Below are 24,251 nucleotides of genomic sequence, written 5' to 3'. Positions count from 1 at the left end.
TGGCATCGGTGTGATATATGCTACTGTATAAGACCATATTTGGGATATGACATCAGTGAGATAAGTGATTCATGTAACACCATAACTGGGCTTTGACATCGATATGTGATATGTGAATATGTGTAAGACCATAGCTAGGCTATGGCATCATTATGTGAAGATGTGTAAGACCATAGTTGAATTATGGCATCGAGAAAACGAAGTACTCAATTCCGTAAGACGTTCACTAATTTGACAAAGTTTGGTAAGTGTTACATAGAACTACGTGATATAAGGAAGTACGAGTTGATATGACATGAGTATAGAACTTGGTTGATGAATGAAATTATTTGTGATTATATAATTGTTTATCTTGAGAGTACTGTCCATATGTATTGATATTTCAAATGATTTAATGAATAAAGTTTCAACATGGAATAAACTGAACACGAGACAAATAATTATGAAATTGAACTCAAAATTCATGAAAATGATAGTTATTGATATAATGAGACATGAGATATTGATATATGAATATGGAATATGTTTGATAAATGTGTTCATTCATAATTATGGAATTATGTATCTCATGTGTACTATTTGAATAAAGATGGTATTTCAAATACTTCTGTTATTAAAGCTCAAATATGAAATAGTATGAAATCAAGATAAGTTGTTATGAAAATATATTTAAATTACAGAGATAAGGCTGATATATATTAATTAATTAGTCAATGTTGGCTTATGAATGATATAACTGTAACTAGCCATTGGTATGGCTTGTATTTAGTAAGTTTGAGATTCAAATTATTATGATTTTATCATGACTGATATGGCTACGAAATGAACAAACGATGATAATTATAAGGCTTGGTTGAATACCTTAAATTAATTCATAAATGTATTAAAATGTTGGTGAAGATAAATGATTAAATGAGTGAGAAATATGGCTTGGAAAATAGCCTAAGTATTAGCCACACGGGTTGAGACACGGTCGTGTGTCTCAACCGTGTGAGGGACACAGCTTGGAGACACGGGCGTGTAGCCCAGCCGTGTGGTTCGATTTGCATGCTGATGTCATAAACAGAAAGTTACACGTCCTGAGGACACGGGCGTGTCAAAGACACACGAGCGTGTCCCCATGTCCACACGGGTGTGTGACCCTATTTCTAGGGTAAATTTCCTAAGTTTTCCCGAATCTTCTCAGAGCTCTCAGTTTAGTCCCAAATTAATCCTAATGTATGTTTTAGGCTTTGTAGACCCAATTAAGGGACAACATGCATGTGTTTGAAAAGTTTGAATTAAAAGAAATTTTATGGCCCGATTTTTGCATGTATGTGTATGTTTAGGATCGATAATGCCTCGTACCTTGTCCCGGCATCTGATATGGGTAAGGGGTGTTACACATCTTATCCTAAAATTTATAACCCTTTAGATATTTGATTTTTTATTTAAAAAAAGAAGTTATAATTTTTAAAAACTTATACATGATTATTCATATTAGGGGAAAAAACCAATGCAAGAAATCTCTCGGAACTCTGGCGATAATATTCCTCAACTAGAAGTCGATAATGGTGATGGATCTCGGACGGATACAAACTGCATTACAAAGAAAGTCCATTTCAAAGAAGGAAATGGTGAGGAAGTCACTGATATGATGGTTGAATCTGGACCGAGTCCAAAGAGATCTTGAAAGGACAAATTTCTGGGGATTAAATTTAGAGCATCTGATAAGGTAAAGTTGGGTTCTTCTAGTGCCGATGCTGATGAAGATCTCGAGTTTTTGGAGGGCGAAATTCACAGATCTATCGTTAATGGTATTCCTGCCATTGATTTCTCGGAGAGGATTTGATGGTCGCTAAACTAACTAAAAATTCAACTAAGGCAAGCGCACTTATTGAACAGTAGTATAGTTGTGGTGAGACTGGAAATATCGTATCCACAAGGACTAAAAGTACTAGTAATTACTATCTTTTTATTATCTAGCTTAAGAATTAAAGAGATATTTTTAAACTAAGACTAATTATCTAATTAACTAAGAATACGACAGAGATAAAAGTTGGAAAATACTATTGGAAAACCGATGGAGAAGACAATATTAATCCGTAGAAATCCCTAATTTATGTTAATATCTCTCTCGAGACTAAGAACAACTGACTCTAGGTTGATTAATTGAAATATCTTTCTAATTAAAACTGCTATTGTCACATTAACTCGATCTATGGATTCCCTTATTAGATTTGACTCCAATCCAACAGATTTACGTCGTTCTATGTCTAGGATTGCATTCAACTCCGCTTAATTATGCTAGATCTACTATTAAACAGGGACTTTTGCTCCACTGAATAAGCACATCAAAACCTGAATTAATATCCTGAAATATTAAAGCAAGAATTAAGAACACATAATTAAGAATAAGAACAAGTATTTATCATATAATTCAAATAGTGATAAGATCTGTCTTAGGTTTCATCTCCCATAGGTATTTAGGGAGTTTATTTCATAACGATGGGGGAAAACATCTCAAAATTGAGAAAACAAAGAAACATAAAGAAACCTAAAGAACTTTTAAAGAAATTGAATGGAGATCTTCAGTCTTGTAGTAGATCCTGCTTCTGAGCTGATTCCGATAGCTGTCTTCGAATATTCCTTCTACTCTGTATATCCTCTTTTGATCCTCTTCTAGGGTGTTTATATAAACTTTGGAATGCCTAAAATAGCCCAAAATTATCCTTTTCCGAATAGAATTAGACTTGGGCTCGACAGGGACAAGGCCGTGTGCCACGCCTGTGTGAAGGTGCTCAGGCCGTGTGCAATTTTGATGTGGTTTAATGTCGACACGACCATGACATACGGGTGTGTGGCCTGCCCGTGTGTCACACACGGGTGTGTGAATTACCCATGTGGAAGTGCCTAGGCCATGTGGAACACTGAAATCAGCCTATTTTGTCCGTTTTTGGCTCGTTTCTTGCTCTTTTCACTTTCCTATGCTCTCCTGAGTATGAAACATGAAATTAAAGGATTAGGAGCATTGGATTCAATAAAACTAATGATAAGTCATCTATAAATATGCCAAGCATGGGATGAAAATATGTATATATTATGGTTTATCAAATATCCCCACACTTAAGCATTTTCTTGTCATCAAGCAAAATCCTCAACTCGCAATTAAAATAAATTCTTCTCAACTTATAATTCTCATAAAAAATGTTTTGAAGTAATCCACAAGTAATCATACATTGAGAATTCAACTAAAAGAACATTAAAGTTTCAAACAATCCAAGTTGAGCATTTTAATCATAAGATCATAGGTATTCCCCTTTATCTAAGTAATAACCTTTAACTCCAAATCGACAAGGGTTGACATCCTCACTAAAGATTCACTCAAATCACTCAAAGTGTTTAAGGTTCAATAATTAAGCACTCAATAGTCAAACATGAAAAGTTATTATCATAGGTTTGCATGAAAATTAAATCTCCAACACTATAAATGAGATGATACACAAAGCAAAAGGTCTTTAACAGGGTTGTAATGGGGCTTAGGTTAAAGGTGTGGATAAAGGCTGAAAAAGAGGGTTAGAATCGAGATTAATTTAATAAATTACCAAACTTAGAAAAATAAAGCTAATTACTGAATTACAAACAAGTGCCAGAATTAAACTATCCAAAACTAATGAAGTGAGCTTTTTCTCAATATAATAACTTTAACTTATCTAAGCTCTTTATAACAATATGTAATTATATGAATATAAATATAAGGTTTTTTTAATTATTTTTTTTAAAAATAAGAACAAGTACAATAATGGAAAGTACATAATAAGAAATAATTCAGCAGCTGAAATAAACGAACATAGTTAGGTAACTAATCAAATCAAATCTCGATAAAAAAGGAAGTCAATAAAAAGAGAGAAATTCTTAATGAATAAAAAAAAAGGTTAAGTTGTGGGTTAACATTAAGGGGAAAATCAAGAAACAATGGTTAAGGCTAAAAGGGGTTCACTAAGGGTCAATTATGTGGGTAGACTTTTTATGGGGTAAGTAGGTTAAAACCTAAGTGCCTTTATCATCTCAGTATATCAAATCAAAGATGTGGTCTTGACATGCATAATCGAAGCAAGTTCTAGAATAAAAAATCAATGTTGACACACTCATAACCAATAAAATAAGTGAGCAAGAAAGATATATGCTCTAAAAGACTCAAAATCTCACGAAAATTATGGGTATTTGATGTCAATCCTGTAAATTCAAATATCTCAATTCAGGAAACAACCTAGCAATTTTAATTCTCAAAAGTCAACTTATCATGCTTGATTCTCTAATGTATATATTATGGTTTATCAGGATTTAACAAATCCTGTTCAAAGAAATGGAACTCATGGTAGTTTTAAAATTACTCGGAAGAAACATTGGGTATAGAGCTCTAAACAATCGAATCAGTAGCCTTTGGAATCCTTCCAAGCCTTTTCATTTTATGGACATAGAGAATGAATATTATATGGCTAAATTTCAATCCATTGATGATTATACTAAAGTTTTGTCCCAGGGTCCTTCTTTGATTTATGGTCAATATCTTACAGTTCAAACTTGCACAAAAGAATTTAGTCCCTTACAACCTTATCCAAGCATGGTTTTGGCTTGGATATGGTTACCAGGTCTTCTAGGATTTTTATACAAAAAGAAAATTCTTGAAGAAATAGGAGGGATTATTGGAAAAGTTGTTCGGTTAGATTTCAATACCGATAGTAAGATTAGAGGCCGCTTTGCTAGGATGGTTGTTTACATCAACTTCGACAAGCCTTTGATTGCTCAAGTCCTTGTGAATGGCATGAACCAGAGAGTTGAATATGAAGCGTTGCCGACTATTTGCTTCACATGCTGGAAGCACGGTCATACTAAGGAGTTATGTGCTTCGCTGCAATCGGAGCTCGCACCGGAGAAGGACCAAATGAATGTTACTCCGACGGAGGTGGGGAAAGGAGGAGAAGGCGTTGTTTACGGGCCATGGATGGTGGTCAAAAGGAAAGCATAGAGCAATTCTCGGAATAATAATCTGATTAAAATGAATATAAGGGAGAAAGGCAAATTGGGTTCCAGATTTGATCTGTTGACTAATTTGGAAGGTTTGGTGGATTTGGAAAATGAGAAATAAGGGAGAAGATAAAAAGCTGGCCAAATTTTAGGTTAACTTGAAGGCTGGAGCTATTGTGGAGAAACAGAGACTTAAATCTCGGGGTAGCCTTAATTCTAATAGGAACATGCAGCTGGGGGGAGACAAAATGGGCTTTGGGACATTGAATTTACAAAAGGCAGATTTAGAATCTAATGGTCCAATAAGTCAGTCAAACCATGTGGAAGATTATGTTTTTTCAGTAGTCGGCCCAACTTTAAACAAGTCTATAGTGGACCTTTCAAGTAGTGAAGTGCTTTAGGCCAATAACGTGGTGGCCCCAAGCCGCACAGAACCAGCCTCTCTTTCTAATAAAGCAAGGAATTCCCTGATGCGTTTGATTGATTCTGATTTTAATTTTTTGACTGGCGATAAGCTTCTTAAAATGCATGTCAATAATTCCAATTCAACGCCAGTAAATATTTCTTGTTTTAACCTAATTTTTGTTGATCAGGGGGCGAACGTTGATGATGGTTCTGCTATGACATCCAAGCCTGCTTCTTCGAAGTTGAATCTGGTCGAAGTTCAGGTAGCTGATTCTTTTGGTGGATTAAATCGCAATAAACATACTGCTGTTTCTTTCAAAGAAAAATGACCAGCTGGTGGTGTTAATTTAGAAAGGACCTCTATGCAAAATTCAGGTGTTAACAAGAATCAGATTACGGGGAAAATAATGGGGGGTAAAGATGAGGGTTTTTGGGCCACTAGGAAAATAAATAAAATTACGCATGGGAAAGGGAATAATTTTAAAATTAAAAATTCTTTTAAATTTTCTTTGATTGATTCTATGTCTAGGTTGGCTCAGTCTGTTTCCATGCTTAAAAGTGCTGACTCAGGTGCATCTGACCCAAGTGCTAGTAAAAGAATTTAATTATGACTCGTATTGTTCTGGTTTAAATGGTTTACTGAGGTTTTGTTATTTTTATTATTTTCTTGTCTATTTTTTATGGATTTAAATCTTACAATTTTTTCTTGGAACTGCCAAGGCTGTGCGAGTAGTAAATTTCTCTGAGATTTTCATGTGTATAATCTTGAGCATAAAACGGATATTGTGTCTCTTGAAGCCGAGAGTCAGTGGTAAAAAAACTAATTCTATCATTGATAAATTGGGTTTTGATCTTTCTCATCGCATTGAGTTTGTTGGTTTTTCAAGTGGCATATAGGTTGGATGGAAGGATTATATTTCCATTAGTATTATTCATAATCATCCTCAGTTCATGGTTCTACGTATTCAGGGCAATAATTTTTATAATTTTTTTTTTATCTTTGTTGTGTATGGTAATCCTGATAGAGCTAAGAGGAAATCTCTCTGGACTGATTTAATGGATGTTTTGCCTCAGGATCCTTTAGCATGATTGATTTTGGGTGATTTTAATGTCATTATCTCTTCTAAGGATAAAAAAGGTGATCGCTCCCCAGGTCAGAGATGTAACTTATTTGGTAATTTTGTGGAATTGTGTAATGTGCAGGATCTTGGATTTATAGGACCATCCTTTACCTGGCAAAGAGGTAACACGCATGAGCGATTAGATTGAGCCCTAGCTAATGATGCTTGAATTTCTACGTTTCCACATACTCTCGTTTACCATCTTCCACGTATTAAATTGGATCATAGACCCATTCTTTTAAAAACTAATCCTGAGCTCAGTGTTCTGAGAGGGAGACCGTTTCGATTCCTTGCAGGATGGATGAAGCACGCAAATAAAGAATTGGTCTCAAATAAATGGAGATTCTCAGGTAATATGGCTGATTCTTTATCTGAATTTACCTTACATGTTAAAGATTGGAACAGGTCCGTATATGGATTTATAGGAACGTGTAAAAGACAACTTTTGAGGTCACTTGTGAGCATTCAAAAGGCCATGGATCAGTCGACCTCTAGTAGGTTAGTTAACTTGGAGATGAGGTTCGTGATGAATTGAAGAGTCTGCTTAACCATGATGAGCTTTTATGGAGGCAAAAGGCTAGATATGATTAGCTGTAGTTTGGGGATCGTAATACCAAGTTCTTCCATAGTCACACTATGCAAAGTGATGGTCGTAAAACTAACTAAAAATTTGACTAAGGCAAGCGCACCTATCGAACAGTAGTATAGTTATGGTGAGATCGAAAATATCATATCCACAGGGACTAAAAATATTAGTAATTATTATCTTTTTATTACCTAGCCTAAAAATTAAGAGAATATTTTATCTAAACTAATTATCTAATTAACTAAGATTACGATAGAGATTAAAGTTGAAAAGTACTTTTTAGAAAACCGATGGAGAAGACAATACCCAAGGAAGAATCCACCTAGACTTTACTTATTACCTTTGAACTAGACGATTTATTCACTTGACTTAATCAGTAGAAATCCCTGAATTATGTTAATATCCCTTTCGAGACTAAAAATAACTGACTCTAGGTTGATTAATTGAAACCTCTTTCTAATTAAGCCTCTATTATCGCATTAACTCAATCTATGGATTCCCTTATTAGATTTGTCTCTAATTTGGCAGATTTATGTCGTCCTATCTCTAGGATTGCATGCAACTCCACTTAATTATGAATGATCTACTCTTAAATAGGGACTTTTGCTTCATTGAATAAGCACATCAAAAACCTAAATTAATACCCTGAAATATTAAATAAGAATTTAGAACTCACAATTAAGAATAAGAACAAGTATTTATCATATAACTCAAATAATAATAAGATCCGTCTTAGGTTTTATCTCCCTTAGGTATTTAGGGAGTTTAGTTCATAATAATAATGGAAAACATCTTAAAGTTTGGAGAACAAAAAAACATAAAGAAACACAAAGGGCTCCTAGGAGATTGAGTGGAAGTCTTCAGTCTTGATGTAGATCATGCCTTCGAGGTGATTCCGATGGCTTTCCTTAGGTATTTTCTGCCTTCTACTCCGCGTGTCCCTTAATCCTCTTCTAGGGTGTTTATATAGACTTTGGAATGCTCAGAATAGCCCAAAATTGACCTTTTCCAAATAGAATTAGACCTAGGTTTAACAGGGACACGACCGTGTGCCACTCCCGTGTGAAGGTACTCAAGCCGTGTGTAATTCTAAGTTGGGTTTTAGTCGACACGGCCATGAAACACGGGCGTGTGGTCTGCCCGTGTGTCACACACTTGGGCCGTGTAAAACACTGATTTAGGCCTAATTAGTCCATTTTGACCCGTTTCTCACTCTTTTTGTTATCTTAAGCTTTCCTGAGAGTAAAACATGAATTTAAAGGATTAGGAGCATCAAATTCGATAAAACTAAGGAAAAATCATCTATAAATATGCCAAGTATGGATAAAAAATATGTATGTATTATGGTTTATCACAAAGGAGGAAATTTAATTGCATTATGGCCTTACACATCAGTAATGAGGAGTGGTGTTCGGATCAGTCTATTCTTATTGATGAGGCCGCCAGGTTTTTTGAGAAATTATATCGTGAAATTCCAAGTCTCATGACTGATATTCCCTTGAATATCTTTCGCCGCCTTAAGTAGCAAGACATTGACTTTCTCAAAAAACCAATGTTGAATGATGAAACCAAGAAGGCCCTTTTCGACATGGCTCCGCTGAAAGCTCCGGGAAGTGATAGTTTTCATACACATTTCTTTCAAAGTCAATGGGACTTAGTTCGAGGGACGGTTTGTGAGTGGGTTCAGGGAATCTTTGCTGGTAATAGAATTGAGGAGGATCTTAATAACACTCTTATTGTGCTTATTCTGAAGAAGGATCGCCCGAAAGATTTCAGTCAATTGCGGCCAATCAGTCTTTGTTCGGTTGTGTATAAGTTGGTGATGAAGGTGATTGCTAATAGATTTAAAGTGGTGTTCTCGAATTTTATTTCATCTGAGCAAGCGAGGTTTATTGCTAGTCAGAACATCTCAGATAATGTCATTATTGTGCAGGAAGTCATCCATTCAATGCGTAGTAGGAAAGTTGGTAGAAACTGGATAGCCATTAAGTTAGACCTAGAGAAAGCATATGACACGATCAGCTGGGATTTCATCAAGGTGTCCCTTGTTGCTGTTGGGATCCTCTAGGTATTTAGAAAGGTAATTATGGGTGCTATTTCTTTCTCTACTATGCAGATCTTATGGAATGGAATCCTGTTTAAGTCATTTAAGCATGCGAGATGGATTAGATAGGGGTATCCTTTATCGCCTTACCTTTTCGTACTTTGTATGGAATGGTTAGGTCATCTTATTAGCTCAGAGATCATAGCTGGTAGGTGGCATCCTATTCAGTTATCTAGATTGGGACCCTCTTTATCCCACCTTTTTTTTGCTGATGATCTTGTCATTTTTGCCAAAGTGGAGATGGATCAAGCTCTTTTGCTAAAGGAAATCCTTAAACATTTTTGTGTTTTTTCTGGTCATAAGATTAGCGCTAGGAAGAGCAACATATATTTCTATAAAAGTGTTGATATTAGCTTATGTGATTAGATTAGTCAGCTCCTTTGGCTTTCAGAAAGTTCTTAATCTAGGAAGCTACTTGTAGGTACGTCTTCTCCATGATCGTGTTACTAAAAGTACTCTGAATTTTGTAGTCGAAAAAGTGAGGAGTAAACTTCAAAATTGGGAAGCTCGAAAACTCTCCTTTGCAGGATGTGTTACTCTCGCTCAATCGGTTCTTCTAGCCATTTCTAACTATTTCATGCAGTCCTTGTTAGTTCCAAAAGGGGTGTGTGATGAGATAGAAAGGATTGCAAGGCAGTTTATTTGGGAAGGTTTAGTTGAACATCCAAAAATAGCCTTTGGTAGGATGGGGATCCATTTGTCAGCCTAGGTCTTGTGGAGGGCTTGGTTTTAGATATCTTCAAAATCAAAATAAGTCTTTCCTTATAAAAATTGGGTTCAGTCTTGTCTCTCGTAAGGATGTTTTATGGGTTCGAGTTCTTCGCTCAAAATATGGATGGATGAGTCAGTTTCCCAATTCTATTCATAGAAGTAACCGCTCTCACCTTTGGCGATCCCTCTCTAAGGTGTGGCCCTTCTTTTGTGAGAATCTCATGTGGTCCGTTGGTGATGGTTCTACAATTCGTGGTTGGAAAGATACTTGGATTTTTGATGTTGGGCCTCTTTTCTCTTATGTTTCTGCTCATGATAGAATTAATTTGGAGAGTAGTCTGAAGGATTGGGTTCTACAGGATGGCTCTTGGAATGTTGATATGCTTCGTATTTGGTTGCCTGATGACATGATAAAGCGTATTGTAAGTATTCCTCCTCCTCATTCTGCTGGTGGTGAGGATAGAATCATTTGGGCTCATTTTGGGTCAGGTTCTTTTTCCGTTCGAAGTGCTTATTGGGCCTTAAGGAAAATTCTTGGAACTCTAAAGATGATATCTGGAAGCCTATTTGGAAATATCAAGGTCCTCATAGAGTTCGTCTTTTCCTTTGACTTGTGGTCAATCAGAGGCTTTTTACTAATTTAGAACGAGTCAAGAGAGGAATAGGGCAAAGTAGTGTGTGTCCACGTTGTGGTCATGATACTGAAGACATTATACACGTGCTCGTGACTGTTTGATAGCCAAAGAAGCTTGGATACATGTAGTCCCTCCAGAGAAGCAATCCATGTTCTTTTCTGATCCCTTTCAAATTTGGTTTTCAACTAATCTTTGTTGTCACTTTAAGTTGCAGGATAAGTGAATTACTTGGTCATGCCTTTTTGGGCTAATTGCTTGGAGAATTTGGAAGAACATGAAACTTTTCATCTTCCAAAACATTAATTGGATGGCTTATGATGTTATTAAGTCCTCTCTCAGTTGGGCCCAACATTTTTGAGCCTTTCATTATTGGGTCCAAGCTAACATCTTCGGGGATTCATCATCACTTTTCAGATAATTGGGTGCATTTATTTTCTGATGGAGCAGTGGTTAGAGCCTCCAAAATGCCTCAGCGGGTAGAGTAATTTGTGATCAGGTTGGAAATTAGATTCTAGGATTCACGCATTACCTGGGTAGATGCTCACCTTTGAAGGTAGAACTTTGGGGTATTCTTGATGGAGTTTTTATTTTATTAAATAAAGGGTACAAGAAAGTCAGGATTCAGACTGATAATCTTAAAGTGGTCAGGGTATTGTCCATGGAAGAAACTGTGGACTCCGGTATTACCTTGCTCAGAAGTGTTAAATGACTGTTGCACTCTGAAGGTCAGTGGGATATTAAGCATGTTCCTAGAGAATGTAACTTAATTGCAGATCAATTGGCAAAGATTAGTCTCTCTTGGCAGACTTCCCTCCAAATATTTGAAGCACCTCCTGATGTGGTGGTTACTGCTATCCAACATGTAACAGCCCCAAATTCTCGAGCCAATGTTCGAATGTTGACCTGGGTTGGCGATGGATAAATTTATTTTGGGATTGGGTTTTTGTTAGAATTAATTTGGGTGAATTTTGGACCTTTTCTATAAGAAATTTAGGATGTTGGGAAGCTTGTGTGAAGTAGGGGAAGATGGATAGCTAATATGGTGATTTTACCATTTTTGAATAAAAATCTTCTCCCAATTAATAAAAAAAGATGGTTTGGTAGATTGAGGTATGGGATAAATTGGATTTGTCCCTATTTTTCCCTACATTATAATCACCCTATTGTTTTTTTTTCCTTTTACATTTCTTCATTTTTACTTTTCTTTATCTTATTTTCTTCATCAATTTTTTTCCTTAGCAAGTCTTTTAGAGGGAGAGAGATTTGAGTGAGTTCTCACTGTAACACTCCTAACCCGTATCCGTCGCCGGAATAAGGTTATAAGGTATTACTTGACTGAACAAAACTTCTATAAGGTCAAAGATACTTACCAGACATAAATTATCAACAATGTAAACATGTCTCATTGATTTTCCATAGGAGCTCTTATAAATTTCCAAAATGACTCACTATCAAAACATAATCGAATATCTAATAACAATTTAAATACTATCAAGTTATAACTAAAACATTTCACCACATTAGTTCAATTATAAGGCTTCTCTAAACAAAATGAGCAAGCCATTTCGCATGGCTATAATGTATACAAGTCGAAATATCATTCTACCTATAGTCTATCCTATACATGCCTTAAACCATGATGATATACAATCTTCTCAACTCACATAATGACTCGATAGTGTGATGATATCTCCGGCCCTTCCAACTCGAGCTAAAGTATAAACATATAAGAAATGGAAAAGAGAACATGGAGTAAGCTTCAATGCTTAGTAAGTTTTAAGCAATGCAAACAATTAATTTACTTATAGATCGATTATTCAAATTTTCAAAAAATCATTCCTAGATAATTTCCATTTTGGCCAAGTATCCATGAACATAATGCATATGTAGCAAATTCATCTCACTTGAATCTGAACTGAATTAAAACCAAATATTGAAATAAAAAATAAGATCATAAGAACTCGAAAAGCATCTCATTAACAAGTTTTAACCATGTTTGCAACAAAATCACAAATTCACTACAAGCTGTCTTCCTGAGCAACAGTCACTAAATTATTTATAACTGGAGCTAAGAAACTCCAAATCAAGTGCCGTTAATTTTCCCTAAAAATAGACTCATATATCTTCCATCCATCAAATTTTCAGAATTTTTGGTTTGACCAATCAATACCAGATTTTTCTTGAAGTTTTCCCCTATTTCACTGTTTGACTATTCTGACCACTCTTCACTACGGATCAAATTTCTCATTTCGCATTCATGATTCAATTCCGATCAATCTAACATATAAAAGTATATAATACATACCTGACCAACTTAATGCATTGAACATATTCAATGGTAGTTTACTACGAACATTCGAAATCATAATCTTACTCTAATCATCGGCATTAAGTCTGTTAGGTTTAAAACCCAAATCCAATCACCACCACAAAGCATGCGGGACTTTAAGCCCGGATATAATACCAGCACAAAGCCTGCGGGACTTTAGCCCGGATATAACACCAGCACAAATGCCTTCGGGGCTTAGCCCGGATATAACACCAGCACGAATGCCTTCGGGGCTTAGCCCGGATATAACACCAGCACGAATGCCTTCGGGGCTTAGCCCGGATATAACACCAGCACGAATGCCTTTGGGACTTAGCCCGGATATAACACCAGCACGAATGCCTTCGGGACTTAGCCCGGATATAACACCATTATAAAGTTGTCTCATAAACAATTCATATAATATAGCATGTATACCTGTTCACTTTGCTCTATTTAATCATTCAATATTTTGCACACTAAGTGTCATTCTCAATATCTTGCACATTATGTGCCATTCTCAATATTTCGTGCACTGAGTACCATATTTGATTGCCCCGCACACTAAGTGCCACATTTTGTCGATATGTCGTTAGACATTAAAATATTCACGTATATACAATTTATACGATATCAAAGCATTAGAAACATAAATTTAACAATGTTTATTGCATACGAACTTACCTGGCTAAATTGTAGAGATACCAAAGTTCAGGGGTATTTTGGTAATTTTTTCATTTTCCTCGATTTTCCACCCGATCTTGATCTAAATTAACAATTTCATTCAATATATTAATTTAGACAGTAAAACACCTCATTTCATACAATTTGGTCATTTTTGTCATTTTTACAAAATTACCCCTAAAGTTTTACTTTTATTCATTTTAGTCCCTGAGCTCAAAACATGCAAATTAACCATTTTAACCATAATTAAGATTAGCCAAATGTTCATGGTATCAAAACAGTCCATAATTCACTTTATGGCACAATTATAGTTTTGCCCCTAATATTTCAACTTCTTTACAATTTAGTCCCTATATCATAAAAATGCAAATTCATGAAATTGAGTAAAATTCTACTATAGAAGAATATCACTAGTGTCTCTAGCAGCCCACACATTTCATTTATTTGACATTTTAACCACAAAGTTTTCACATTTATCAATTTAGCCCTTAATTGTCAATTTCACAAAAATTCACTTAACAAAAAGTGTTTAACTATCAACAAGGACTCATATTCTTCCATTAAAATTCAAAACTCTATTACACTCATCAATGGAAAATATCAAAATATTCAATGGTTTTGCAAAATAGCCCCCTCATTAGATAGATTAAGCAACAACGATCCCGAAAATATAAAAATAATTAAAAACGGGACTAGAAATGCCTACCATGCATTAGCTGAAAGTTGGAAGCTTCTTCCATGACTTCTCAAGCTTCATATTCGGCTGGTAAAAAGAGAATGAAAAAGATGACACCTTGATTCTTTTATTTTATTCATTTTATTATTATTTTTAACCAATTTACAATATTAACCTTTATACACTTTATTTATTACACCAAATGCCAAGCCATCATATCCCACTATCTCTTTAATGGGCTAATTACCAAACAAGGAATTTCACTTTTAAGTTCTATATCTATTTAATACCTTTAGCTTATAGAACAGAACTTTTGCACTTTACGCAATTTAGTCCTTTTGGCTTAATTAACGATCGAAATGATAAAATTTTTTAAAAAAACTTTAATACCATCTTATTGCCACTACGTAAATATTTATAAAAATATTTATGACTCGGTTTATAGAAACAAGGTCCCGATACCTCATTTTCTAAACCCACTTGACCTTAGGGTCATACCACTTGAACTTAGTAAATCGCTTATAAAACAAAAATCACAATATCAAAAATATTTTTTTAAAATCAAAATTAGCTCGTAAATATTAAATATAATATTTACAAACCTACTCGTCGGATTTGGTGGCCTCGAAACCACTGTTCCGATTAACCCTAAAAACGGGCTGTTACACTCACCATTTTTTTTCATCCTTCAAATCTCAAAGAAGGTAAGGGTCTTGATTTTTTTTTTTGGTGTTTGGAAGGGTTTGAGTTTGAGAAAGTCTCTACCCATATTCTCATATTTTATTTATTTATTTATTTAAAGTATATATTTTTACATCCTATCAACTCTTATTATTATTATTTTTTTGTGTGGGAAATCTTGTGTGTTACATGGTTATTAGTTAATGAGGATGGTGAATCTTCTAAAGCTAAGGGTAAAGGCAAAGTGGTGGAGAGTTAGGCAAGAAACTTTGTTGGTGTTCCTCCATCAAGGTGGTACCCTCTAACTCTCCTATACTTTTTGATAAGTCATAAATATGATCCTTGTTTGATAGTGCATGCATGTTATATGTCTTTGGGTGGAACTCTTGTTTGGATGTTTTAAAATGAAGCTAAAAACTTAGTTGTGAAATCTGCTAGATATAGATTATTACATGAACAGTAAGTTCAAAAATTCACCATAAATTCTGTAAAAATAATTAAGAAGTGATCTATACATCATTGTAACCTTGGGTCAGTCTAGTTTCGTTTAGAACAAACGAAGATCAATTTCGATTTGTATTTTAAAAGATAAAAATTTTTGAGTGTTGAAAGTTCATAAAAATCTAGCAGCAAAATTCTTATAAAACAGATTTAGCAGTGACTTTGAAAAATTACCAAAACTTTCATAAGATAAAATAGGAAGTGAGCCTTATATCTCTATAACCGTACAGAAGTCTAGCTTCGTTTAAAACAAATGATGCTCGATTTGGAGTTATATATTAAGAGTTATTAATTTTTGAATGAGGAAAGGTCAGAATGTCAAGGTAGCAAACTGTTACATCTCTTTAGTTAATATTTTAGCTGGAATGATAAGCAAGTTGAAACGAGTATGAGACTCGAATGTCATGGTTGTGTTTTTGTGATTATATGTTTGATGCTTTGTTTGCACTCAGCCTTCGGGCTCTAACCTAACTAGCGGCCATGAGTGGCGCTCGGGATAACCCTACTGACACCCGAGATTATTTGACTAGCAGCCATGAGTGGTGTGGGACTATCCGGATATCCGATTATTTGAGCAATATGTGAAATCTAACAAGTTTGACAAGTTTGATATGCAAGCGATTTGGTTATGTAGATTTAATGACTCATGTTTTAATTATTCGATACTTATGTCATGTTCTATGTATACATTTGATTTGCATGCTTATATTTATGAATTGCTTGAAGTATGGTAGATTTGTTGTGTACCACTGAGCTTGTAAAGCTCAACCTTCGAATTTTCTTAATGTTCAGATTTGTAGACTTTTGTTCGTGTCCGAGGAACATCATCGACGAGAGACTCCGAGCATCACATATTCAAAGTACAATACCTTATCTATTAGTGGGAATTGTATTTCTAAGGCCTTACTTGTATTTTTTCTAGGTTTGTAACTCATTTATCATTTTTTTATTTTGACTATTTTGATATACGATGATATTGGAGCTCCACATATTTTGTATAACTACTTTTATTACTATTTTTCAGTATAACTATGTATGGTATTTTCTCTTATATAAAATATATTTCAACGTTTTAAATTTTTTTGAAAGTTTTGTTGGGTTACTCCGATGACCTGATGTAGCACCTTAATATTCGAGTACTCTGTATTCGGGATTAGGGTGCTACACAACAAGACAAAGCTTTTAGAATCTCTTAGGAGTTTTTAAGTTGTAATTTTGTTTCTGTTTTTCAAAAAAAAAAGTTATAATGTGAATAATTTCTTACCCTAATGTTGTACTTCTTATGGATAAGGAAGGAATCTTGCTTCAGCCATGCCCACTCATTTTAAATACTCCTCTTTCCAACCCCATATTTGTAATCCTAATCCCTTTTTGTTTTCGGCAGAGCAAAAGAGCTTTCTTCTTACCTTAAAACTCTCTCTAGAGTGAATACATCAGCCATGGCAACATCCGAAACAGTTAAAATACATGAGATCACTCGAGTCATGCCTTCCTCTGACTCACCACAGTCAATCAATAAATTCAGTCTTCCACTCACCTTCTTTGATACATATTGGTTCAAGTTCCCTCCTGCTCTAGCCCTATACTGGTACCAACTCACAGACTCCAATTCCACACCTTCCTATTTCAACTCACAAATCCTCCCTACACTGAAGCAATCTCTTTCTCTTGCACTGACCTACTACCTTCCTTTAGCTGGTTATCTCAAGTGGCCTTTAGGGTCTTCCAAGCCCATCGTATCATACACTCCAAATGATGGCGTTACTCTCACGGTTACCGAATCCAATGTAGCCAACTTCGACACCCTGATTAGCAACGAGATGAATCAAGCAACGGACTTGCATCCTTTGGTACCTCACTTGATTTTGTCTGATGATAAAGCAGAAATACTAGCTTTGCAAATAACACTATTCCCTCATCAAGGGTTCTGCATCGGCACATCAGCACGCCATACAGTGGTTGACGGTAAAACCGCAAGTATGTTCATGAGGTCATGGGCTTATCTTTGCAAATATGGTACCGGTGGGAATATCGGGAAAAACCCTTGTTTGCCACCCGAGCTAACCCCATCATTTGATAGGAGCATTATCAAAGATCCAACCGGACTGGACATGCTTTTCTTGAACAAATGGCTAGCTATTTTCGATGAGGGTCAAGAACCCAACACGAGGAGCCTGAAAATCCCACACCAGTTTCCACTAGTTTCCCAGGAGATGGTTCGAGCCAGGTTTGAGTTTAGCAGCAAAGATGTCCAACAACTTAGAGAGAAGCTTTATCTAAGTTAGTGATCACCAATGAAAAAAAATTTCACCTCTCAATTTTTGTGCTTACACTTGCTTATACAGCCACCTGTCTGGTTAAAACCAAAGGAGAAGGTGATAGGGTTGTTGTCATTGATTTCGGAGTGGACTGCAGGAGCCGTTTAGACCCTCCCGTGCCATTAACATACTTTGGTAACTGCGTTATGAACTATTCAAGCTCTGCAGAAGCAAGAAATTTCATGGGAGGAAATGGTTTTGGCTTCGCTGTAGAGATGGTGAGCGACATGGTCCAAAAGATTAAAAAAGGGGTTGTCGAAGGTGCTGAAAAAGATGTTTCGAATTTTTATACTCTAAAACCAGGTACGCAGTTAATTATCGTTGCTGGATCACCCAAGTTAACTGTTTACGAGGCAGATTTTGGAGTGATGAGTAAGATAAAGAAGGTGGAGATGGTGTCCATAGAGAGGGATGAAGCTGTTTTCATGGCTGAGAGTAGAGATGGAAGTGGAGGAGTTGAAATTGTTTTGGCATTGAAAAAGCATGAAATGGAGAAGTTTACTGCTTTGTTTTCTTCGATTACCATGCAGTTCGTTATTAAATATTCATTAGAAGTAAGTTTTATATCAATAAAAAATAATTTTCCTTCCTTGTCCTATTTCTTATTCTTTTAGTATTTTATATTATTTATTTCATAACACTGTTATCGGTTGGATTATTTTTTATAATACCCAATTTCTTTTTCACATTTTTCGCCTATATGTTTTTAACCTTTTCTTATTTCGTCCCTGTTTTTAACCTTTTTTTTTATTTTTTTTATTTTCAACTAGTTTTTTTTTACTCGTGCAATACAAAGAGACTAATATATTTAATAATTAAATGTTATTAAATTAGTTTATATAAATCACTTATATTTAAAAATTTTCATAAATCTTTAAGTTGTTTGCTTCTTATCTTTTGTTTTGCTTAGCGACGGTATCAACCTTTGGGTAGGCTATCGCCCGCCTTTTTCCTCTACCATCAACCCTTTCTTTCTTCCTTATTTTCATCCACTACACATGTCTTCTCTCTTTTTAGTTTGCAGATCTATTTTGTAAGTATCTTTGTTGTCTTTACAAGTTGTGGTGGACAGATGACGGTGCCTGTCGTTCGTTAAAACTCCATCGACCACCAGAAATTTTTCTTGGAAAGTGTGTGGCTCTTCGTCAACTTCTTAATTTGTTTCTATTTTGAGAGTATATTAGAATAATAAATTATTTCATGTGTCTACTTGGACCCGTGTTGTCTTAAGTTTTATAGTTTTTTGTTTGTTTTTCCATTGTTTAATAAGTCATTAGTTTTAGAAGTTTTTGTCTGCTCTTGTAGCACGTTTTTTTAGTTTTACTTATGCATGCAGTTTTAGTTTTGCAAGTGATTTTAGGGATGATTTTGTTGACATCCTATCTAGTTTGGTGAATGCTCGATTCTTTCGTTGATTTTTGCTCGCCACTTCGGACCATTCCAGGTTGATTTTCTTATCGTATTAAGTGCTTGCAATCACTCTAAATATGTCGTGCTTGAGTTGTGACAAAACTAATTGTCAACATGTCATAATGTTCTATTGATGATGAGGCTAAAGCCTTTGTTGTATTGATGGAGCTTGTCCTTCACCATCTACGATAAGTGTTTGTTATTTTTTCTTTGAATTGTATGGTTCCATTCATTAAATGAATTAATGAATTAATGAATTTACCTTTAAAAAATAATATTATTAAGAAATTAAAACATAATAACTGACATATTAAATTTTCAAAACATAATAATTGATATTTGAATGAATATATTATTATTTAGAAATTATATATTTATTTAGAATCATATCAATAGTAGTAGAATTGTCCATGGGTCGTGCTGTTCGGCCCGACCCGTAAGCCCGCTTAAAAAATAAGAGAGTTTGGACAAAAATATAGGCTCGAAAAATAAGTTTCTAAAAAAAAGCCTGTTTAGAAAATTGATTTTGGGTAAGGTTTTTTTGGCTCGGGCTCGACCCAAATTTTCAATTAAAAAAAAACCCTGTTGTTTTTGTTGTTGTGTTTCATGTTTTGCTACTGTTTTCCCACTTTTTGCCATTGTTTTGCTACAATTTTACTATTATGTTGTTACTATTTTGTGTTAATGTTTGGATATTGTATAATACTTGTTTTATTGTTAATAGTAGCATGTTATTTAAGTATAAACACTTTTTTTAATTTATTTCTATTTATTGGAAAATATTTATTTTAATATTTTTAGTGTATTTTATTTTTAAAATTTTTTATATATAAAAAAAATTTTAAAAATTATTACGGTCTGAGTCAGGCCTGAATTTTAGCATTTTTATTTGAGCCAGACTTGGGCAAAAATCTAGGCCCAATTTTTGGGCCAGGCCTGGATAAAAAAACCTAATATGTTACATTTCTTTTATTTATTTATTTATTAAATTTTAGTAAAAAAAAAACCCTTGTTTAATATTAAGTTATAATATTTGTTTCCTGCTAATGTCATCTATTCATATACTCGAAGAGGAACTAACAATGTAGATTATACGAATATAAAGTTAGAGGTTTTAGTAATAAAATTATGAAAGAAATTTGATTCATTTTGTTAGCTTGACTTGGTCGTTATAAGGAACAATTTGCTTTCTTAGTTGGTTTGCAAACCTGCAATCTCTCGCGACACAGAGACTTGATTCAGGTCCCCCTTCGCACAGCTAATAGGTTGCATTATTAGCATATGAATCACCTGCAATCTTCAGCTGTATCTCTAGGCATCTTAGCAAGTAGTTCTCAAGCATTTAGCAAGCTATATAAATAGCAAGTGATGTAATCAGAATAATAAGTCTTCTATTAAATAAAATTCAAATTATTGCTTAATTGTTTCTTTCAAGTTTTCACTATTTGTGACATGCATCAGCACTGAGATTTCGTCGACACCTCTTATGGTTTGTAGGAACCTCTCTTTGAAGAGTATCTTGTTAAAGTTCTTCATTCATGGGGGGTGCCAGATAGATATCCTATCCTAAAAATCTACTATCCCGAGACGATAAGGGTAGACTAACTCTTTAGATATTTATCCCAAGATCTCTTGTCCCGGGTAGACTAATCCGTTAGATATTCGATTTTGTTTATTTGTTTGTAGAGTTATAAAGAAATTATAATATGAAATTGATTTAGTTTTAATTCGATTGATATGAGTATTATTATCAATATAAGAAGACGTAAATTCGAGAATCTATAATGAGATTATTTAAAAAGAAATTATAATGTCAATAATTTCTTAGCTTAAGGACAAGAATTTTAAATTAGATATTTGATTTTGTTAGAGTTAAAAAGAATAGTTATAACATTAATAACTTCTTAGCTTGCTGATAAGAATTTAAATTGCAAACGTGAGAACTTAAGTTAATATAGTGTTTTTTTAATGTATTATATTATTCATGCATTTTAAAAAAAAATGCTTGGGTTTTTACTTTTTATGAAAAAAGGAAGGGGTTAAATTAGACATATATGCCTCTCTTTTTTTAAATTTGGCCTTTTAGGCTTTTTTTTGTAATTTTTTATTTAAGAAAATAAATCGGTTTTGAAGAGAGAAAGGAAAAACGCGTTCAGCTGGACAACATGGGTAGGCAACAGTAAAAAAATTTAAAATGGCTCTAACGGTCATTTTTTTTCTATAAACACCATGCAAGTTTATTTTTTTCACTCAAATCCAATTCTCTTAATTCTTTCTAATCTCTCAACTCTCTTAATTCTCTTAATTTTCTCAAGTTCTGTTCTAAATTTTTCGATATGCTTGGTTAAAAATATTATTTTTTAAATTATTTTGTATTTGATTCATTTCGATTAAATTTTCACGAATGGCAACCTCTTTGATTCGTTTCGACGACAAGCACATTTTTGCCGCTCAAGCGATAATGGTAAGACGAAATTTTAAATTTCGTTATTTTCAATTAAATTAAATTTAAAGTTGTTTTTATTTTTCAAAATATTTTAAATGAATTTTTTTTGTCGATATAAATAGAAGGATGATCGTGTTTTGGAGGGGTTGTGTTACACAGTTTGTCAAAGGGCCCAATCACCGAAATTCGTGGTTACTTGCAAGACGTGAGATTCTTGCATACGTCTCGTATGCTCGCGAGCTACAAACTCGATCATACACTCATCAGCGCGTTGGTGAAAATATGGATGCCCGAGACATACACTTTCCATCTTCCATGCGATGAGTGCACAATCACACTCAAGGATGTAGCTTTACCCATTAATGGACTATTCATCATGGGTCAATGGTCATTCCCGATAAAGAGAACCTTTGCGAGCCATTTTTGGGGAAGGTCTCAAACAAGTTTCAAGGTGACTGAATAGAGATGAAGTGGTTGGAAACCAATTTCAAATAGCTTCCTCGAAATGTGAATGATGTCGTCAAAGAACAATATGCCCGAGCATTCATCCTGAGGTTAATCGGGGGTATTTTAATTCTTGATAAATCTCAAAATTTGGTATATATAAGTGACTACTACACCTAACTGACTTCAGAGAATGCGGATGACTAAGTTGATAATCAGCCGTGTTAGCCACGTTGTACTGAGAGTTGTGTTGTGCGATGGAATCAGATAAGATGTCAATCGGTGGTTGTTTGCTCCTGCTGTCGTCGTGGGTCTGATGATGACTACCATTTCTACGTCCCGAGTAAACGACCCATACATGTTTCCATTTGTGACAAGGTAAAGATCATTTCATAATAAATATGTAGTTTCTATAATAAACGTTGTTTATTTATTATATGTTCGAACTAACATATCACCTGTACAGGTGGAACCATAGGCCGAGTTACGTGGAATTACCCGAGCAGCTCGAAGATATCAGACTGTTGTTAGATTAAGGCTCAAAAGCCAATGTTAATTACTTTGATAGGAGCATTATCAAAGATCCAATCGGACTGGACATGCTTTTCTTGGACAAATGGCTAGCTATTTTCGATGAGGGTCAAGAACCCAGCACGAGGATCGAAGCTGAAAATCCCACACCAATTTCCACCAGTTTCCCAAGAGATGGTTGGAGTCAGGTTTGAGTTTAGTAGAAAAGATGTCCAACATCTTAGAGAGAAGGCTTTATCTAAGTTAGTGATCACCAATGGAAAAAAATATCACCTCTCAACTTTTGTGCTCACACTTGCTTATACAGCCACCTGTCTGGTTAAAACCAAAGGAGGAGAAGGTGATATGGTTGTTGTCATTGATTTCGGAGTGGATTGCAAGAGCCGTCTAGACCCTGTCGTGCCATTAACATACTTCGGTAACTGCGTTATGAACTATTCAAGCTCCGCAGAAGCAAGAAATTTCATGGGAGGAAATGGTTCTGGTTTCGATGTAGAGATGGTGAGCGACATGGGCCAAAAGATTAAAAAAGGGGTTGTCGAAGGTGCTGAAAAGGATGTTTCGAATCTTTATACTCTAAAACCAGGTACGCAGTTAATTATTGTTGCTGGATCACCCAAGTTAAATATTTACGAGGCAGATTTTGGAGTGATGAGTAAGATAAAGAAGGTGGAGATGGTGTCCATATAGAGGGATGAAACAGTTTCCATGGCTGAGAGTAGAGATGGAAGTGGAGGAGTTGAGATTGTTTTGGCATTGAAAAAGCATGAAATGGAGAAGTTTACTGCTTTGTTTTCTGCTGGATTAACATGCCACGTAGAGTCGAATTCACCGCGACATGATAGTTTTAATAAAAATAAAAATAAAGAGGAGTTAGAATTAAAAATTCCTGATGAATATTTTAATTGGATATATCTTCATCAAAATTAAAATAAATTGATGTAGTTTAAGAGTTTAATACTGATTAGGAGTAGAGTTTAGGGTAAACATATTTATTGATGAATAAAAGATAAGTTATCTTTTGTTCTGTTATTTCTTATTTTTTACTACTTTATATTATTTATTTCATAACAGTAACACATTATCAGTATGATGTTGGATTTTTTTCCACGAAACATAATTTCTTTTTCACACTTTCTGCCCATGTCTTTTTAACCTTTTCTTATTTTGTCCCTATTTTTAACCCCTTCTTTATTTTTCCAACTAGATTTTTTTACCCATGCGATGTATAGAGATTAATATATTTAATAATTAAATTTTATGAAATTTGTTCATATAAATCATTTATATTTTAAAATGTTTACAAATAATCTGATTAAGAAATTAAAATATAGTAACTGACAAATTAAATTTTCAAAAAATAATAATTGATATTAGAATGAATATATTTTTTAGAAATTATATATTTATATAGAATCATATGAATAGTAGTTTATACCTAACGATATGTTAGTTACTTGTATGTGTCAATTAAAATATTAAAATATTTTTTATTTCCTTACAAATATTGTGAATAATATAAACATTTTATTTTATAAAAATAAATATCAAAACTCATAAATAAAATTATTAAAAAAATATAAAAAGTATAATTATTTTTATTTTATTTAGCAATTAAATAGAATGGAAGCAAATTACATAAAGTATAATATTTCATTATTATACTTTTTTAATATAAATCAT

At 34.3% G+C, this 24,251-nt stretch overlaps 2 protein-coding genes across 2 annotated transcripts; both read left to right on the top strand.

Annotated features, from left to right (window-relative positions):
- Positions 1 to 5,402: 5,402 nt before the first annotated feature.
- On the top strand, positions 5,403 to 16,443 carry LOC121228177 (uncharacterized). Its single transcript, XM_041111430.1, has 5 exons — positions 5,403 to 5,675; positions 6,616 to 6,655; positions 6,830 to 6,883; positions 15,119 to 15,209; positions 16,212 to 16,443. The coding sequence occupies exons 1-4, from the start codon at positions 5,478 to 5,480 to the stop codon at positions 15,175 to 15,177; spliced, it is 351 nt and encodes a 116-aa protein (XP_040967364.1). The 5' UTR covers positions 5,403 to 5,477; the 3' UTR covers positions 15,178 to 15,209; positions 16,212 to 16,443.
- A 325-nt stretch (positions 16,444 to 16,768) lies between these two features.
- LOC107948063 (phenolic glucoside malonyltransferase 1) lies at positions 16,769 to 23,273 on the top strand. The gene is made up of 3 exons (XM_041111229.1): positions 16,769 to 17,699; positions 17,765 to 18,291; positions 22,662 to 23,273. The coding sequence occupies exons 1-3, from the start codon at positions 16,859 to 16,861 to the stop codon at positions 23,256 to 23,258; spliced, it is 1,965 nt and encodes a 654-aa protein (XP_040967163.1). The 5' UTR covers positions 16,769 to 16,858; the 3' UTR covers positions 23,259 to 23,273.
- Positions 23,274 to 24,251: the final 978 nt, after the last annotated feature.

The sequence above is a fragment of the Gossypium hirsutum genome, chromosome A04 (genome assembly GCF_007990345.1).
Source record: "Gossypium hirsutum isolate 1008001.06 chromosome A04, Gossypium_hirsutum_v2.1, whole genome shotgun sequence".
Taxonomy (NCBI): Eukaryota; Viridiplantae; Streptophyta; class Magnoliopsida; order Malvales; family Malvaceae; genus Gossypium; species Gossypium hirsutum.
This window is presented reverse-complemented; position numbering and strand designations above follow the sequence as displayed.